This window comes from Melospiza melodia, chromosome 5 (genome assembly GCF_035770615.1).
Source record: "Melospiza melodia melodia isolate bMelMel2 chromosome 5, bMelMel2.pri, whole genome shotgun sequence".
Taxonomy (NCBI): Eukaryota; Metazoa; Chordata; class Aves; order Passeriformes; family Passerellidae; genus Melospiza; species Melospiza melodia.
In genome coordinates, this window is record NC_086198.1 from 18591159 (window position 1) to 18606069 (window position 14911).

General features: G+C 37.6%; 1 protein-coding gene across 1 annotated transcript in view; it reads right to left on the reverse strand.

Annotated features, from left to right (window-relative positions):
- The window catches only part of COL25A1 (collagen type XXV alpha 1 chain), a 297045-nt gene that overhangs the window by 115046 nt on the left and 167088 nt on the right, over window positions 1–14911 (reverse strand). Inside the window, exon 5 of the mRNA XM_063156471.1 lies at window positions 4963–4980. Within this exon, the coding sequence (XP_063012541.1) occupies window positions 4963–4980 (18 nt within the window). The remainder of the gene's footprint in view (window positions 1–4962; window positions 4981–14911) is intronic.

Genomic DNA, 14911 nt, shown 5'->3' on the forward strand with positions numbered 1-14911 from the left:
GTTATTAGCAGCAAAGGCATAAAGGATTTATCTTTATTATTTGTACAAAGAAAGTAAGGAAAAGACTTTTACAAGTCTACTACCTAATGTTAATAAACTAATTGTTGAAGTTTGACAGCAAAATCTGACCTGCAACTTGTAACTCAAAAGCAGATCAGCATTTGTATAATCAATCTGAGTAATACAATTCTGCAGAAGTTTAAAAAGGAGCATAGGGTACGAGTTTCTAGGAGAAATACCCCACGAGATCATTCTCCACAGTGAGAACAGCTGATGGCCTGGGTACAAGCACTGGGATTCTCCCAGGAACAGTAACTTCTCTGCACTGTATATCTGAAAGTGAACTATTGCTACAGTCTTTGGCTGATTTTGTCTTTCCTAAGTGAATTTCTTGCCTCCATCCCCCACTCTCCATGGAAGTAAAGAGTCTTGAGATATTCATGACAGGAAACTGCTAGAAAAAAAGGAATGTGGAGTTGACACCTCAATTCATGGTGATCAGAACAAAATAAACATGTCCAACTCTACCAACCTGACAGGCAGAGGCCACTCTGCAGCAATGGTCAATAGGACATTATGTACCTTGCCCATAGCCTAAAAAGCCATGAAAACACACACGATCACTTGATGTTATCAACTGCCCCACTATTGAATGGCATGCACTGAGAGCAATATTGGACAGGTTGTGGAATGCAGATGGCTATCCAAAACTACCAAAACTGAAAGGGAAGCTCAACAGGAATTAGAACACATTTTGTTCATACACCCCCTTTACCATCCTTCCTACTGTCAGATACTCTTTTCTAACATCTAGAAGTGTCCTTACGATCACAGTGCTCTCTAGGAAGTGATAAATATCTTCCCTAAATGGCTGCCTTCCAAATCCACTCAAAACTAGTGTCTATGGCCTGCTATGTTTCTCTGTCCTTTGACAAAAACCAGAAAACTACAAGCTAAAATGGTTCCCACCAGCACTGTTGACAGCACAAGCCAGTAACAGCCAGTTTAACCATGAATCAGAATCTCTGTCATCAGAAATTGAAAATACTGCAGTCACATATCCTGATGCTTGATGGTGAAAAAAAAGACACACATACATTTGTCGCTGGAATTGCTATGGAAACCTTTATCATGCACCAGGCACTGGGAAATTTCAGGCTGTTACTACATCACGTCCATGGATGTGCCACACAAAGGAAAACAAGGATCTCATGAAAACAAGTATCAATCAATAACACTTTGTCCATTTTTAATGCAGACTTGGACAGCTACCAAAGAGAAAGAGAAGCGTCTGTGAGGCTGCTGTATGTCAAAGTCCCACACAGAGAGTGCTCATGTGTGCTGACATGAGAGACAAAGCATGTTGGGCTAGAGATGGGCCAGGGAGAGGATACTGCCCTAAAGAAGGAAACAGTTGGCTGGCTGAGACCAAGTCAAGCTAAACACCACCCTACTCCACACTTACAGTCTTTAATAGTTTTAGTTCTGCAAAATTTTTTTAAAGGATTGTTTTTTCTTCCTTCACCATGATATTAAATGCATGGCTTCTACTATTTACATGAACCTTACCTCTGAACAACAACAAAAAGTTTAAAATAGTCAGCATTCTCTCTTTACCCAGATAGCACATGTATTACAGAACTAACATTAGACTAGAAGCTAAACTTTGTTCTCTGACAAGCAGGAATACTTCTATTATTTAAAAAGAGAAAGTATGGGCAGAATTAGGTTGTATAGATTTACTGCGAGAAGAACCCCTTATGGTTCAAGCTAATCTAAATACATATTTATATTCCAGATAAGAAAAGGCAAGGGGTTTTTTTGGGTCACTCAAGAGTCAGAATTTAATTTCAGCAAAAATATTAAAGATTTTATTACTTGCTCTTCTAAAGAAGAACATAGCTTATATGGTATTTAAAGTAGCTTTCTTTCTAACAGAAAACCAAAATCATAAGAAGAGACTTTATTTTTTTAAAGATTAGGCTAGAAATTCTTTAGTTTTTTATTGTTACTTTTCAGAGATGCAACAAAACCATAAGCTTCTTCTGGAAAAAAAAAAAAAAAAGCTGCCTGTAAGTTGTAATTAAGCTTGCTGTTACTTAAAATGGGAAAATGTGAAGCAAAATTATATTGTGAAAAATTATCTTTATCTTGAAGAAAATAAGAAGTAAAAAAATGAAAATGATAGGAGGATGTGCCCAGCAATTAGGTGTGTGTTAGGTGAATACAGTGTGTACTTTATAAAACCATAATGAAAAAGAACAGAGATTAATAAAACAGCAAGTATAGAAATTATTAGAATTTATCCCTCACCTTAGCATGGACTTGCATGGCTAGGACACCAGAAACTTCCTAAATGCTTCTCCAATCAGCATAAAAATTTTGTTCTTTGAAGCCATGAAGACTTTACTTAGTAACCAAACTGATCAATACTTTAAATTTTGAGTTTCTCAGAGACGCAGTTAAGATCAGAGAAATTGCAGACAATCATAATAGGCTGGAATTTCTGCATTACTTAATTACATGCCAAGGGGTTTTGATTTATTTTATCTGTATGGGAATGAATTCTGTTTTCCCTGGATACTTTTGATTTTTAAAAGTCTTGAGATTTTCAACCACAGCTTCCAATATTTAAAAACTCCACTTTTAATATTTAAAAAATGCTGTTTCACCAAGTTATCTGGATCTGAGTTTCAGTTTAAGGGGATAAACTTCTAAATGTACAGCCTGCCTGTAGTTGCCTGAGAGTTGCAGATGTCAACACTGGCTAGAAAGCAATTCAGCATTCAGAAGGGTTATCTGGTTCAGTAGCTGCCTACAGTCAGAATCTGGAATGAGGAGGTACAAATGTGCACAGCGAGTGTCATGTGAGAGATTCCCTAGGTATCCAAGACAGCTGCCTGTGACTGACAGCTACAACCACAGCCCAGCACAGACTCCAGCCCTACATAAAACAGCCAGTGGCTGAGGCCAGAGACGCTGGATCAATTCACACAGCAACAAATGCCTGAATGCAGACAATGTAACTGAGCCCAACCTGCCACGAGCTGAGCAGGTTTCCAGGTGCACTGAGTATTGGCTTAACCTCCACTGACTGCCAGGCAGCCAGTGAAGGTTAGACACCTCATAGGTCAACACCTACACAACACAAGCTTCTGGGTTTAGGCATCTTAATGTAAAGCTGAACACGACTGTTTCATGCCCTTATGTCTTCCTCACCAGTGCTCCCAAAAGAATTATTCCTGGACTCAATCAGCCAGTCAAAATGACTGATTACACACATATCCTCCTGACACAATAAGAGCATCTTGAGCTGAAAAGGAGGAAAAGGCATTATTAAGGATAATGGTACATGTTGCTGAGGACAATGGTGATGACTCAGAGGTGAGCATTTCCACTGGAAGGAATTACTGAAGTTAACAATAAGAATACTCTCTCAAAACAATGTGGGGGACATTTTTAGAGGGTTTTTTCTTCAGCTTGCACCTCACTTCTCTTACACCCTGATGAGATTTCTCTGCCTTTCAGCCCTTGAAACAGTGCTGAATGCTGCCATCTCCACATGGTTCCTTGCCTACAGCTATCCCAGGGCGTTTCACGTAGAGATGTGAGCTCCAAAGACTGAGCAGCTGTTTACAAGCATTAGGCAAGAGACACTCTCTAAGCAACTGAAATATGGAAGGTGAGAGTCCAAACCCAGAAGGAAAGGACACAGGTGGCAGCACAAGTTAACATCAACTGGAGGGCAGCCCACAGGCTCCAGAATCAGCCTCAGGTCTTCAACAGAGCTACTTGTTTAGAGCTACAGTGCCACACAGAATTACAGTCTCTCTTCATCAGTACAGAGCCTGAAGATAGCTCTCTGTATAGTCCGTATATCAAGAGCCTATTGTGAAATATTAGTGCCATGGGCAGTGGTCATCTCCAGTATGGTATGGATTTCTTACACATTTCGGTTAAATGGAGCCTGGCACTGCAAGGATACTGTGCATTTAGACCAAGTGATTTAAGGGTTTGTAAATCAGTATGTCTTTCAACAGAAAATGATGTTTAGAAACTAAAAAATCTAAAATAAATGCTTGTGTCTCATAATGAAAATCTTTAAAAAATTACCAGTCACTATGGTGGTAAAGCTCTAACTTTCAATTATGATTCTGAAATACAAAAGACTCTTATAGAAATCCTGGTTTGGGCAACTAAATTGTGCTAAGACAGTTCCACGGACCAAAGCTTACTTCCCACAAAGCATACGGAGCATACAAAAAACCTGAGTTTCTCAACTGATTTCATTAAGTATGGCATTGGTACTGGCTTAGTAATTTATTTGTTTTTCGTATTTCCTTGCTCTTCCATATTTTTATAACACTCAAATAATTCACATTTCATTTTTGCTATATGTAATGTTTCCTTTTTGCTGCTCTATTCCTTCCTTAGAACTGAAGTTAGGTCCCTAGATTTCCACATCTTCAATTACAGCTCACAAACAAAGTTCTACTATTCTTAAATAAAGCAGAACTAATTCAAAGCAGCGTATCTAATTAATCAAAACAGCTAGCAGTGCAATATTTAAAATAACTGAGGGCTGCCTGGATTATAGCAACATTATTAGCATGTGATTAATAAGCAGTTGAAGTATTACATTTGCTACACATTTGCTAAGTTATTTTATCTTGCTTTAAAGTTTGGTGGCAAAGTTTCAAGCCATAGTTTGGAGATTTGCTCTATTCAGTATTATGTTGTTAACCCCACCATCTGGTCAGACAGCTGAGGGAACTTAACCATATGTGGGGGGTATGTTTCTCTCTTGGGAAATATTTTTCTTACAGAATTATGCAATGGTTATCAGTTTCTATCTCACTACAGTAGGATCAAAAAATAAAGTAAAATACTTTGTAGACAACCTGAGCTCAGTGGGCCCTGTATTTAACTGTTACTAATGTAAGAAAATAAGATGTCACTTACTTGAGGACCAGGCTGACCCTGAAAAAAACAAGAAAAACAAAAGATTATGGAAAGTTATGACAAGGATGAACTCTTTAAATAGTAGAAAATAGTTACAGTTCTCTCTAATAAGGAGCTAACAAAATATACAGTGACTGCATTGAAGTCAGATTTTGGACTCTTAAGTTGATATTGAATTTGAGTGTTTTAATTCAAAGTGATGAACTTTCTTGCAACAAACTGATTCTAGAAATAAATTACAATAACATATCAAAGCTGCATTTGAGAAACTTCTTATTTTAGATATCATTAACAATTTGGAAATGATAGGAGGACTTAATTGACAGTTCTCAAGCAAGAAAGAAGCCAAAGGTGCTGAGTTGATTCAGAGCAGGTATTATGGGTTGTTTGCTCTTTCATTTCTTTATTATGGCTCCCCTCCATACCTCAAGGAGGTGCTAATTATTTACTACTACTGCTTGTTGAATGAACCAAGTCTCAAAACTGGAGGAACACACCGCTGGACAAACAGCAGTCTTTTTGCCATTGCTACAGGCACCATCATTTTAAGTGAGTATAAACCCCGATTTAAACCAGCAATTGTGGAAGGTCTGAGATGAGCTTTTGTCAGTCAATCCAAGAAGACAGCTGATACATTTCCTCTCTCTTATTTATCAACATCCCCTTTAGATCACCCCTGGACAAGTGGAGAGGCACCCTTTGCACTCCGGGGAACTGTATTTCTTCTTGCTGCAAGCCCATATAGAGCAGAATTCCTATCCCTAATTTCCCTACACCAGAAAAACCAATGAAAGTCATGAATTATTTTAGTGCCCTTAACAGAAATTACTTGCATGAAGCAGAATTATTTTAGCAAACAGTACAGCAGCTGTGACTATAAACAACATGACCCAGACAATGTAAGACAGAGAAAAATAACTTCATATTTCTCCTCAGAGAATTCCTTTAAATGCCTATGGCTACCTTAGCCTCTGGTGTTCTATGACAACTAAAATAATACTTCAGTTAAACTGAGACTATGTTTCCTTTTGTTGACAAAAACTGAGCATGGAGACTTCTTTTAAATCATATAAAACCACTTCAGCTGGGAGCTACTTTTAAAGAAACTTTTCTGTCTGAATATCAGGAAATACTTTTTTACTGTTAACCAAGCATGGGACCATGGGAGATTGTGGAGTTTCCATTCTTGAAGACACTCAAAAACCATCTAGACATGATCCTGGGCAAACTGCTCGAGACAGCTCTACTCGAGCAGAGAGGTTACACCAGATGACCTCCAGAGGTCCCTTCCAACTTCAACTATCCTGTGATTCTGGGCAATTTTAGATGGGGTGGGAGGCAGAAGCATTTCAACTGGGAACCATTATCAACACAAAAAGCAAATGAAGAAATGCTTTTTATAGTAACTAATAAAACTTCTTGTGCCAATTAAAAACCAAAATAAAATGGTATTTAAATGCACACAAAGGTTTTAAATTATTTTTTTAAATATATGGAATCACATTACAGAGGAATAATAGTAAAATACGAAATTATTGTGGCTATCTAATCTTTACACTGAATGCAGCATAAAGTATTCCTTGTTGGGGATGTTGCAGTTTTCTATTCATTCCTTAGAACAAAACTGCACCATAGAGAATATAAAATCCAAACTTACTGGCTGAGGTTGGCAGTTCAAGTATTAGCTAAAACTTTCTGAGTTGGTGAGCTCGATGAAATTACACATCATGCTGGGTTAATGAATATGATTGAGACTCCTCAGCACTCATATATTACCTCAATCTTCCCCTCACAGCAGGTTTTAAGCTATTTTAGGTTATACCTGATCTTAAAATCATCAGGAATTGCTTATAGATGCAGTACTGGGCAGCCAGTACAATAAAATTGTATAAATTACCTAAACTGAGGTCTGTGCCTGCAAACTTTATACACAGAATTCAGAACACATTTGCTCACAAAAGTATCTAAAGAATATGTGCATATATATTTCAACAATGAGATTTGAAAATTGACTTTCTTTCCTTCATCTAAGACATAGCGGCTGCTAAGGGTCCACATGGTACATGCTATATGTATGATACAAGAGGCATACACACATAACACAAACACATCCTGAATTGAATATGAGGTGAGGTTTGCAGTCATGCTCCCACAAAAGTGTTTTCTACTCTCAACAGCATCATCACTTTGCCTTTCTGGTACTGAGCATTTATAATTCTCTTATTTCAATACAGTCTCCAATACAGAAAAAGCTGGAAAATTAATTTTTATAGGGCAACATTTTTTCAAGTAGACAGAAAACTCTATGAGATATCAGGGAATATAATCACTGCATTACTCTTTGTTTATATATGCTGGCAATATAAGAATTACCCTGCATTAAGCTATAAATGCAGATGCTGAATACAAAAGTACTCAAAAGCAGAATGATTTTAACCCCTTGGCTGCTAGCTCCTTCAGCAAGAAAGGAAATTTACATTAGTGAAGGTAATTATTTTCTGGTTTTTACAACGGTTCCTAATCCTTCAATATTTCTGAGAAGTCTTATCTACTCCTTGCCCTACTATCCACTGCAGTTACAGTAGAATTTTCCCTTCTCAAAAGCGATCCACTAAGTGACACTACCCAGAGGGTGCAGCAAGCACTGAATCATGGAACTCATCACCTCTTCTTACAAAGGTATGGGTAGAAAAGCATCACAACACTGACATTTTTAATGGTAAAGGGTTATTGTCACACAACAGCAATTCAAAGTGTGGGACACAAAAAAGGGGCTGTTAATTTTAATAATCTCCTTTTGATATGTTGTGAAAGGGTCAGGAATAAAGCTCCTGGAGTTACTTTGGTGTTCATTAAAAACCCTCTAACATGAATTCAATCTGATATCATAACTCATTGGAGCAAGCTCAATCTCAATTTATCTGCTTGTGTTCCCAAAATGGCCTCAGGACTGCTGAATGATATCAGTCTGGTTCACTGCTGCATAAATCGCCTCCAGTTTATGTCCCTTGTGGATTAAAATGTTTTAGCTATAAGTCTTTCTCTAAATTTTAGATAACCAACAGGGAGAAAACACTGTTCAAGACTGAAAAGTCAGCATTATTCTGATTTTTGTCTAATGAATATCTCTTTATTTGAATCTGTTACATACTCTAAAATTGATTCATTGATTCTAGCTACCAACTAATTGCAGTCTTTGCAGGCATTTAGGGATCAGTCCCAGCACCACTGACTGGTTGGGTGCATTTTGGGGGCTGCTGCTTTGAACCCTGGACTATTGCTCATATACTTGATTATCCCAACTGAATGCTGCTTTTTATTTATTTATTTTTTAATCTAAATTACTGCAGTGGGTATAGCTGCATAATATCTCATGGTTTCGGTAAAATCTCCAGAACCATTTTCCCTTCTATATTCCTATTTGCTGGCTTAATACACTATTTGGAGGCAAACAAAGGGATTTGGCAACCTATTCTAATTGCCATGATGGAAGGTCTTCTACTGTTGACAGTTAATCCCTTCCTAGAAATTGAAATCAATATTAGCTGCTGATATATAAATTATATTAAAAGAAAAAAAGTCCATGGTGTAACTAAAGTCAACAGGTAAATTATCAATCCCCTAAAAGAGATTAAAGAAAAAGCTTATTGACTGCATTTGCAAGCAAGTTACTTTTACAGACAAGTTACTTAAAAGTAGAAAGAAACCTCAAAGAGCAAAGAAAGAGGAGAAAATGAAAGCTGACACTGCAAGTTAACAATTTGAGCTTGCAAAGGAAATGGAGCTTGTAGTAAGTAAAAGGATAAAAAAGAAAATAGGTATCCAGGGTATCAGTGAAAAGGGGTGCCCTGGGAAGGGAGAAAAGAGAGAGAGTGAAAGGAACAGCAAGAGAAAGTGCCAAAATTGGATTTTCACACCTTTGCCATGGTGTTAATCTTTAAAGAGCTGGGAACATAAACTTCCAGGCTTATACATCTAAACATAGAGCTATACAAATATACACACAAGTACAATCCATTAACAAATGCACTGTATAAATTAAATGTTATTTCTAACTTAATTCAAGCAGCAGACCCCTAATGAAAATCTAGAATATCACACAAATGCATTTATTATGTACATGAGGCTGTTTGGATTTAATCAGCCAACACAATCCAGGCACAGAAATTAAAACATAAGAATTTGTGAAAGAAGGAGGAGTCACAGAAATGTAGTCAGAAGTGATATCCTGCTGTTTGAAAGGCACCACCAAACTACCCTTGGACAGAGCACCCAAGGAGGAACATCTGCCTTCCAATCTAATTCAGACAGAAAATGAAAAGTGAAGAGGAAGAGCAGGGCTGACCTCCATTTCCTTGCATAGGCATAAAAGACTGAAGTGGCTTTTCAGCAACCTGTTAAAAATCCATGCTACTGGATTGCTACTGCTATGCTAAGTTATGCTGAAGGAAGCCAGTATTTGACTAATATACATTTCAGCATAAGAAATTACAAAAAGCAAAGAGGGGAATATGTGAGAGACCTAAATTACACTGGTTTTGAACAAATCACCTACCAGCTTTCCATCCATACCAATCGGACCCTGGGATAATCAAAAGTCAAAACAAAATGTAACAGTTAAATCAGAGTAACACTGAAGATGAGGGGAAAAAAAACAGACTTGGGGAATACTGTGTACTTTAGAAGACGAGTAACTGTGTCAGCAGCTAAATGCAATATGTTTTGAGAATGAAGGCATAGAAAAGAAACAACAAATGAAGCAGACCTAAGGATTAATAAAAACAGCATGGTGGGAAGTAGCCAGGCAATAGCTGATGTTTAACAAAAGACAGGTTCAACATGCAATGAAGGAATTGTTAGTCTGGCAATTCACAGTGGTCCAACATAACCAAACATATGAAATAATGCATCTTGCTTTATTATTTTATTTCTGTTATTTCTTTAAATAACAGAAAACAGCTACTTAGCCGATTTATGTGGTTGCAACATAAAATCTTATAACTAATCTGTATTTAAATTAACATTATAGAAACTATTGTTAATAAGAAACTTTAGCTCACACCATCCGCGTGTATCCCTTAGTATCTGCAGGGATACTAAAGATTTCCACATACACCTTCTCTAAGAAGTCCTATACCTTACCCCACTTTCTCTTCTTTTCCCTTCGGAAACATGGAATTTTCCTCTCTAGTACTTTGCAAGTTACTTATTTTCTTAAGAATCCACAAGTTAGTTGCAGTTATATGAACGCAAATTATACAAAGGATTTAAAGTGGATGTATACTGCTGTAACTGAGTAATTGGTCTTGTATCAACTTCCTTGTTTAGGTGATCAGAGGAGAGAGAAGAGGGCTAAAGAAAGTTGGATTAATTTTAAATGTGATGTTTATTTGCTGTCTCTTCTGACAATGAGCAGTCAGGTTAACTTTCACTGGCAATGGAATAAGAGCAGGCAAAGTATGGCAGCTTTTTCTACCCTTAAATTAATGTTTTAAGCTGAAATCATGAGCTCTCAGGTGTTTGCCCTATGCAAATGGGACACTATTTTGTGTCTGCTGAAAAGAAGCTTTCGCTTAAATGCATTCAGACTTTCCCCCTGGAGCTTCACAGACACCCTCTCCAGTCTGCCCCTCCTAAACATACAGCCCCTTAGGGCTGACTGCTCACACTGCTACATTTGGATCACTGCTGCTGTGGAGAGAGCACATAACATATTTGGCAGGGTTTATGTTGATCTATTTTATCCTTGCTGCATTTAACCCCCTTCCTAAGCACTGTTTTGGCTTGTGTGCTAACAGTCACTGTAAAAGTTTAGACTAATCAGGTCTGCGGGGGTTCTGGTGACTACTTCATCCAGGAGTGTATATTCATACCTTCTATACTATCACTAATAAATAATAATATGTACTACATGTAGGTAGACATATCTAGAGCTAGTTCCACAAGCTATCAAGAAAACAATAAGCACTATGAAAAACTGCTGCCATATCATCTAGTAAGTTCCCTAAGTATCTGTCTTCTCCCACCCTAGATCCTGAACTATGCCAAAAATTCCAGACATACTTAACATGAACAGGGACATCAGTTGGATGCACACATTGTCAAGCTCATTATTTTTGGTACAGTATTGGCTTTGTAAGAAGCCCGTGCACCAACCTACTTGTCAGATCCAATAACAAGTTACTGGGTCTGGGGAGCCCTGTGGGAACAAAATGCCTTACCTCACTTTCCCGCCAGCCCTCGCTGGGTTTCCTGTCACATCATGAGTGGGTGACATGCTGAGAGTGCAAAACAGGTCATCAGTATCCTGGCTGTCTGCATGACCACTGCCTTATTTATGTGCTGACATCCTAGGGAACTTTGTGACTGCTGGGACAACCTACACTATCTTTCAGATGTTATCTCTGATGAGTCCTTCCCTGGTAGCAAGGAAGAAGAAAGCAACACTATCCAGTGGATTAAAATGGTAGAGCTTTTATTACTAGGTTTCCTCTGGTCCTCTCGATTCCACACATGCAGCACATATGTAACACTTACTAATTTTCTCATAATTATTTAGCAAATTTCTCAATACAGTTCTATACACCCCCAAAATTAAGGCATTTCCAAGTTATTAGTTATCCCAGATTTTTTCTAGCACTGGGTACTACAGGATATTTACCTAGTAATATTTACACACACAGTCTGCTGCAGGTACAGAAACAAAGGCTGAGCTAAACTCTGGCTATGAATAACTTTACTTCTTGAAAACAAGCTAGAGATATTATCAGTAAAACACTCAACAGCAAGGTTGTGGTAAGCATATAAAGTTCCTCTCAGGGCTTCGTGGGACAGCAGATAAGTTTAACTGTTAGGTCCACAGTAAGCTTAGCCCAAAAGATTTAAATACTCTTATGATGAATGAATGCAGACAATGATCATGCAAGTATTTGCAGAAGGAAGGAAGGGGGTTAAACTGGTTTACAGGGACCATTCAACAGCTCTCACACCTGCCTTAGTGATTGTATTGTCAATATAAGCACTGTTTTTAGGGAATGTTTCTTTATCATAGGAAAAAGAAATACTATTTGTGCTTCTTTACAATGGCAGGTGTTTTAAAACTACTATTGGATTTTTGCCTGCTCTTTATCCATGCTACATAGCTCCTGTACTTGAATTAAAGGACTGTATGTAGCATCTTGAAGAGTCTCTGAAAGAAGATTCAGAAATTCCCAGCAGACTGTAGAGAAGCATCTGCTTCTCTACAGGAATAGAAAATAATAGGTATTTCTCCCATGACTCCATTTTTACCAGGGCTATTTGGTCTGACATCTCAAAAGGTCTTCTGGGATTTGCTTTGTAGAATACAGGAAGAAAGCAAAACTGTCTTGAGACACACTGCCTTCCAGAAGAAAAAAATACTGTGAAACAGAATACTATTCCTTCATTATAAAAATACTGACTCTTTAACAGTCAAACAGGCAATTTCTTTCCTTCTTTCCTCAATTACTTCTTTCTAGTGTTAGAAAGAGACAGAAAGCACTTAAAAAATATATAAAAGATTAGAATATCCACAAAAAATACAGGCTTGATGACAAAGATGAGTTGAAATAGTACATGATGTTGCTTCAGGATGCACTGAGAAAAAACCTATATATGACAATATTTACTGAAATTCATTACAAGATTGCACTGGAATTCCAAGTAGTTGTCTTGAAATAAGGAAAATTTAATTTTTTCATTAATTTTTAGAGAAAAAATTCAAGCCAAAGTCTGTCTTTGACTTAACCCTCAATGTCTTCAGAGCCATGCTATGTAGATCAAACTACTTTCTATAACATAACTGCCACTACAGATTAACAAGTAATTTTTGTCAAGAAGTACCAAATATATGGTCTTCCCTAACACAATCCCTGTAGTGCAGTTTAAAAAAATTAGACAAGACAATGAATCATGAAGAACTGGATGACTAGGTTCAGACAACACATGTACACTAAGTATTTTTTCACTTACTGCAGATAGTAAAGATGGTACTAAAAGTGTTTCTTCTGGACTGTGCGTTTCCCCTCTAGGTTTCCACTACCACTTTTAAATGTATGCTAGGGCTGGATGCAGCAACTTTTGCTGGAACAGAGGTAAATTTCTTTGCAGCAGCTCATGTAGGGCTGTGTTTTGTACTTCTGCTGAAAATGGTGTTGATAATATAGAGATGTTTCAGTGAGAGCTGAGCAGTGCTTCTACAGCATGAAAGCCTTTTCAGCCTCTCAGCCCACCCCAACAGAGAGGGGAATAGGGATGCACAGGGAGTTGGGAGGAGACACAGCTGGGACAGCTGATCCCAGCTGATTCAAGGGACATTCCACACCACAGTGCATCATGCTCAGAGTATAAAGCTGGAGGTAGAAGGTAGAGAAGGAGGCACAAAAAGGAAGAAAGCTTACATTCACAGTGATGGCCTTTGTCTTCCCAGATAACACTAGGTGTGATGACCTGCGCTCTCCCAGAGATAACAGAATGCCTGCCCACCCATGGAAAGTAGTGAGTTAATTCCTTGTTTTGCTTCGCTTGTGTGCACACCTTTAACTATTAAACTGTCCTTGCCTCAACCTACAGGTTTTCTCACTTTTAGTGTTCCAAATCTCTCCCCCATCCCACCAGGGGAGTTTGCGTGGCCATGTGGGTGCTGAGTTGCCAGCTGGGTTTAAACCATGACACTTTTTACTTATACTCTTACATGCATCTTTTTTTCCCCTCAGAACCCTCAGAAGCTGTTTGTACAGTAGATTTCTTTTTTTTCAAGTAGTACCCAACTATTTACTTAGCACTTAACTACCTGTCTAGTACCCAATTATGGACAAAGACAACACATGGGAGGTAGGAGAGTATGAGTGGCATTTCAGGCTGGTTTGCACAAAGTAGCTTCCACTCCTCAAGAATACTGAAAATAGGATGTCTCTCAAAGAAAAATATGTTTAGTGCTTCACTAAATCAGCTGTTTTCCATTTAAGCAATATCTTTTTGCTTTTTTGTTACTCTGCAGGTAAAAATTTTAAGGATTTTAAGGATTTTAAGGTTTTTGTTAGAAAGTGACTGTGTAAGCAGGTGCATCAGAAACCTTTGGAGAGTTTCTGTCAAATAGATGGCAAATGTTATTACTTAAAATAGATCTAATGCGATAATTTCTTCAGAAATTTCTCACTGAAAAAGTAAGAAAATATATCAGATGTTGAAATTTACTGTGCAACAGAAGAATCCTTCAAGCAAAGAAAAAGAAGAAGGTATGGATTATCTTCTTACCCTTAACTTCTCCACTTATACTTCAGTGATCTTTTTCAATTAAGGAATACTCAACAGAACACTGAGTTGTGAGTCAGGACAAATAATATGCAGAACACAGATATGATTCCTTTTTTTGTAAGCTAAAACCCACATTCTATACACAGGTGTTTTTTTATTTGATCTTTTGTTTGTTTTGATTTGGTTCTTTAGGAAATCAGAAACTCATATCCTGACAAAATTATGCGACTACATTTTTTCACATTTATAAACTATCTAGTATAAATGCAATTGTTAGACTGTTACTTGCAGGTGCCTGAAAATCTCTCATGTTAATACACACAAAATTGAGATTCAGGAGAAAGTACACTTCAGCTTCACAGCAGCTGTATAAGCTGCATGCCAGTTACTATGTCAGACTGAGCTTGAAAATACCTGTGTGGAGGGGAAAAAAAAGAGAATCTGTCCCAAGCTGCAGATTTACACATCATCCCATCTAGGCTCTGGTGAGGTGAAAGATGACACACTGCCTTTTCAAAACACCCATTTCAATTTTGGATTGATAAAAGTCAAAAAACCACCACTGTCAGGTTTCCTCATCATGATACTATTAAAATGATTCATTTCTTTCTTTGTTTAAAGGATGTATTTCTTTCTTTTTTCCCCTTTGTTTAATTACAGGCTTACCAAGGAT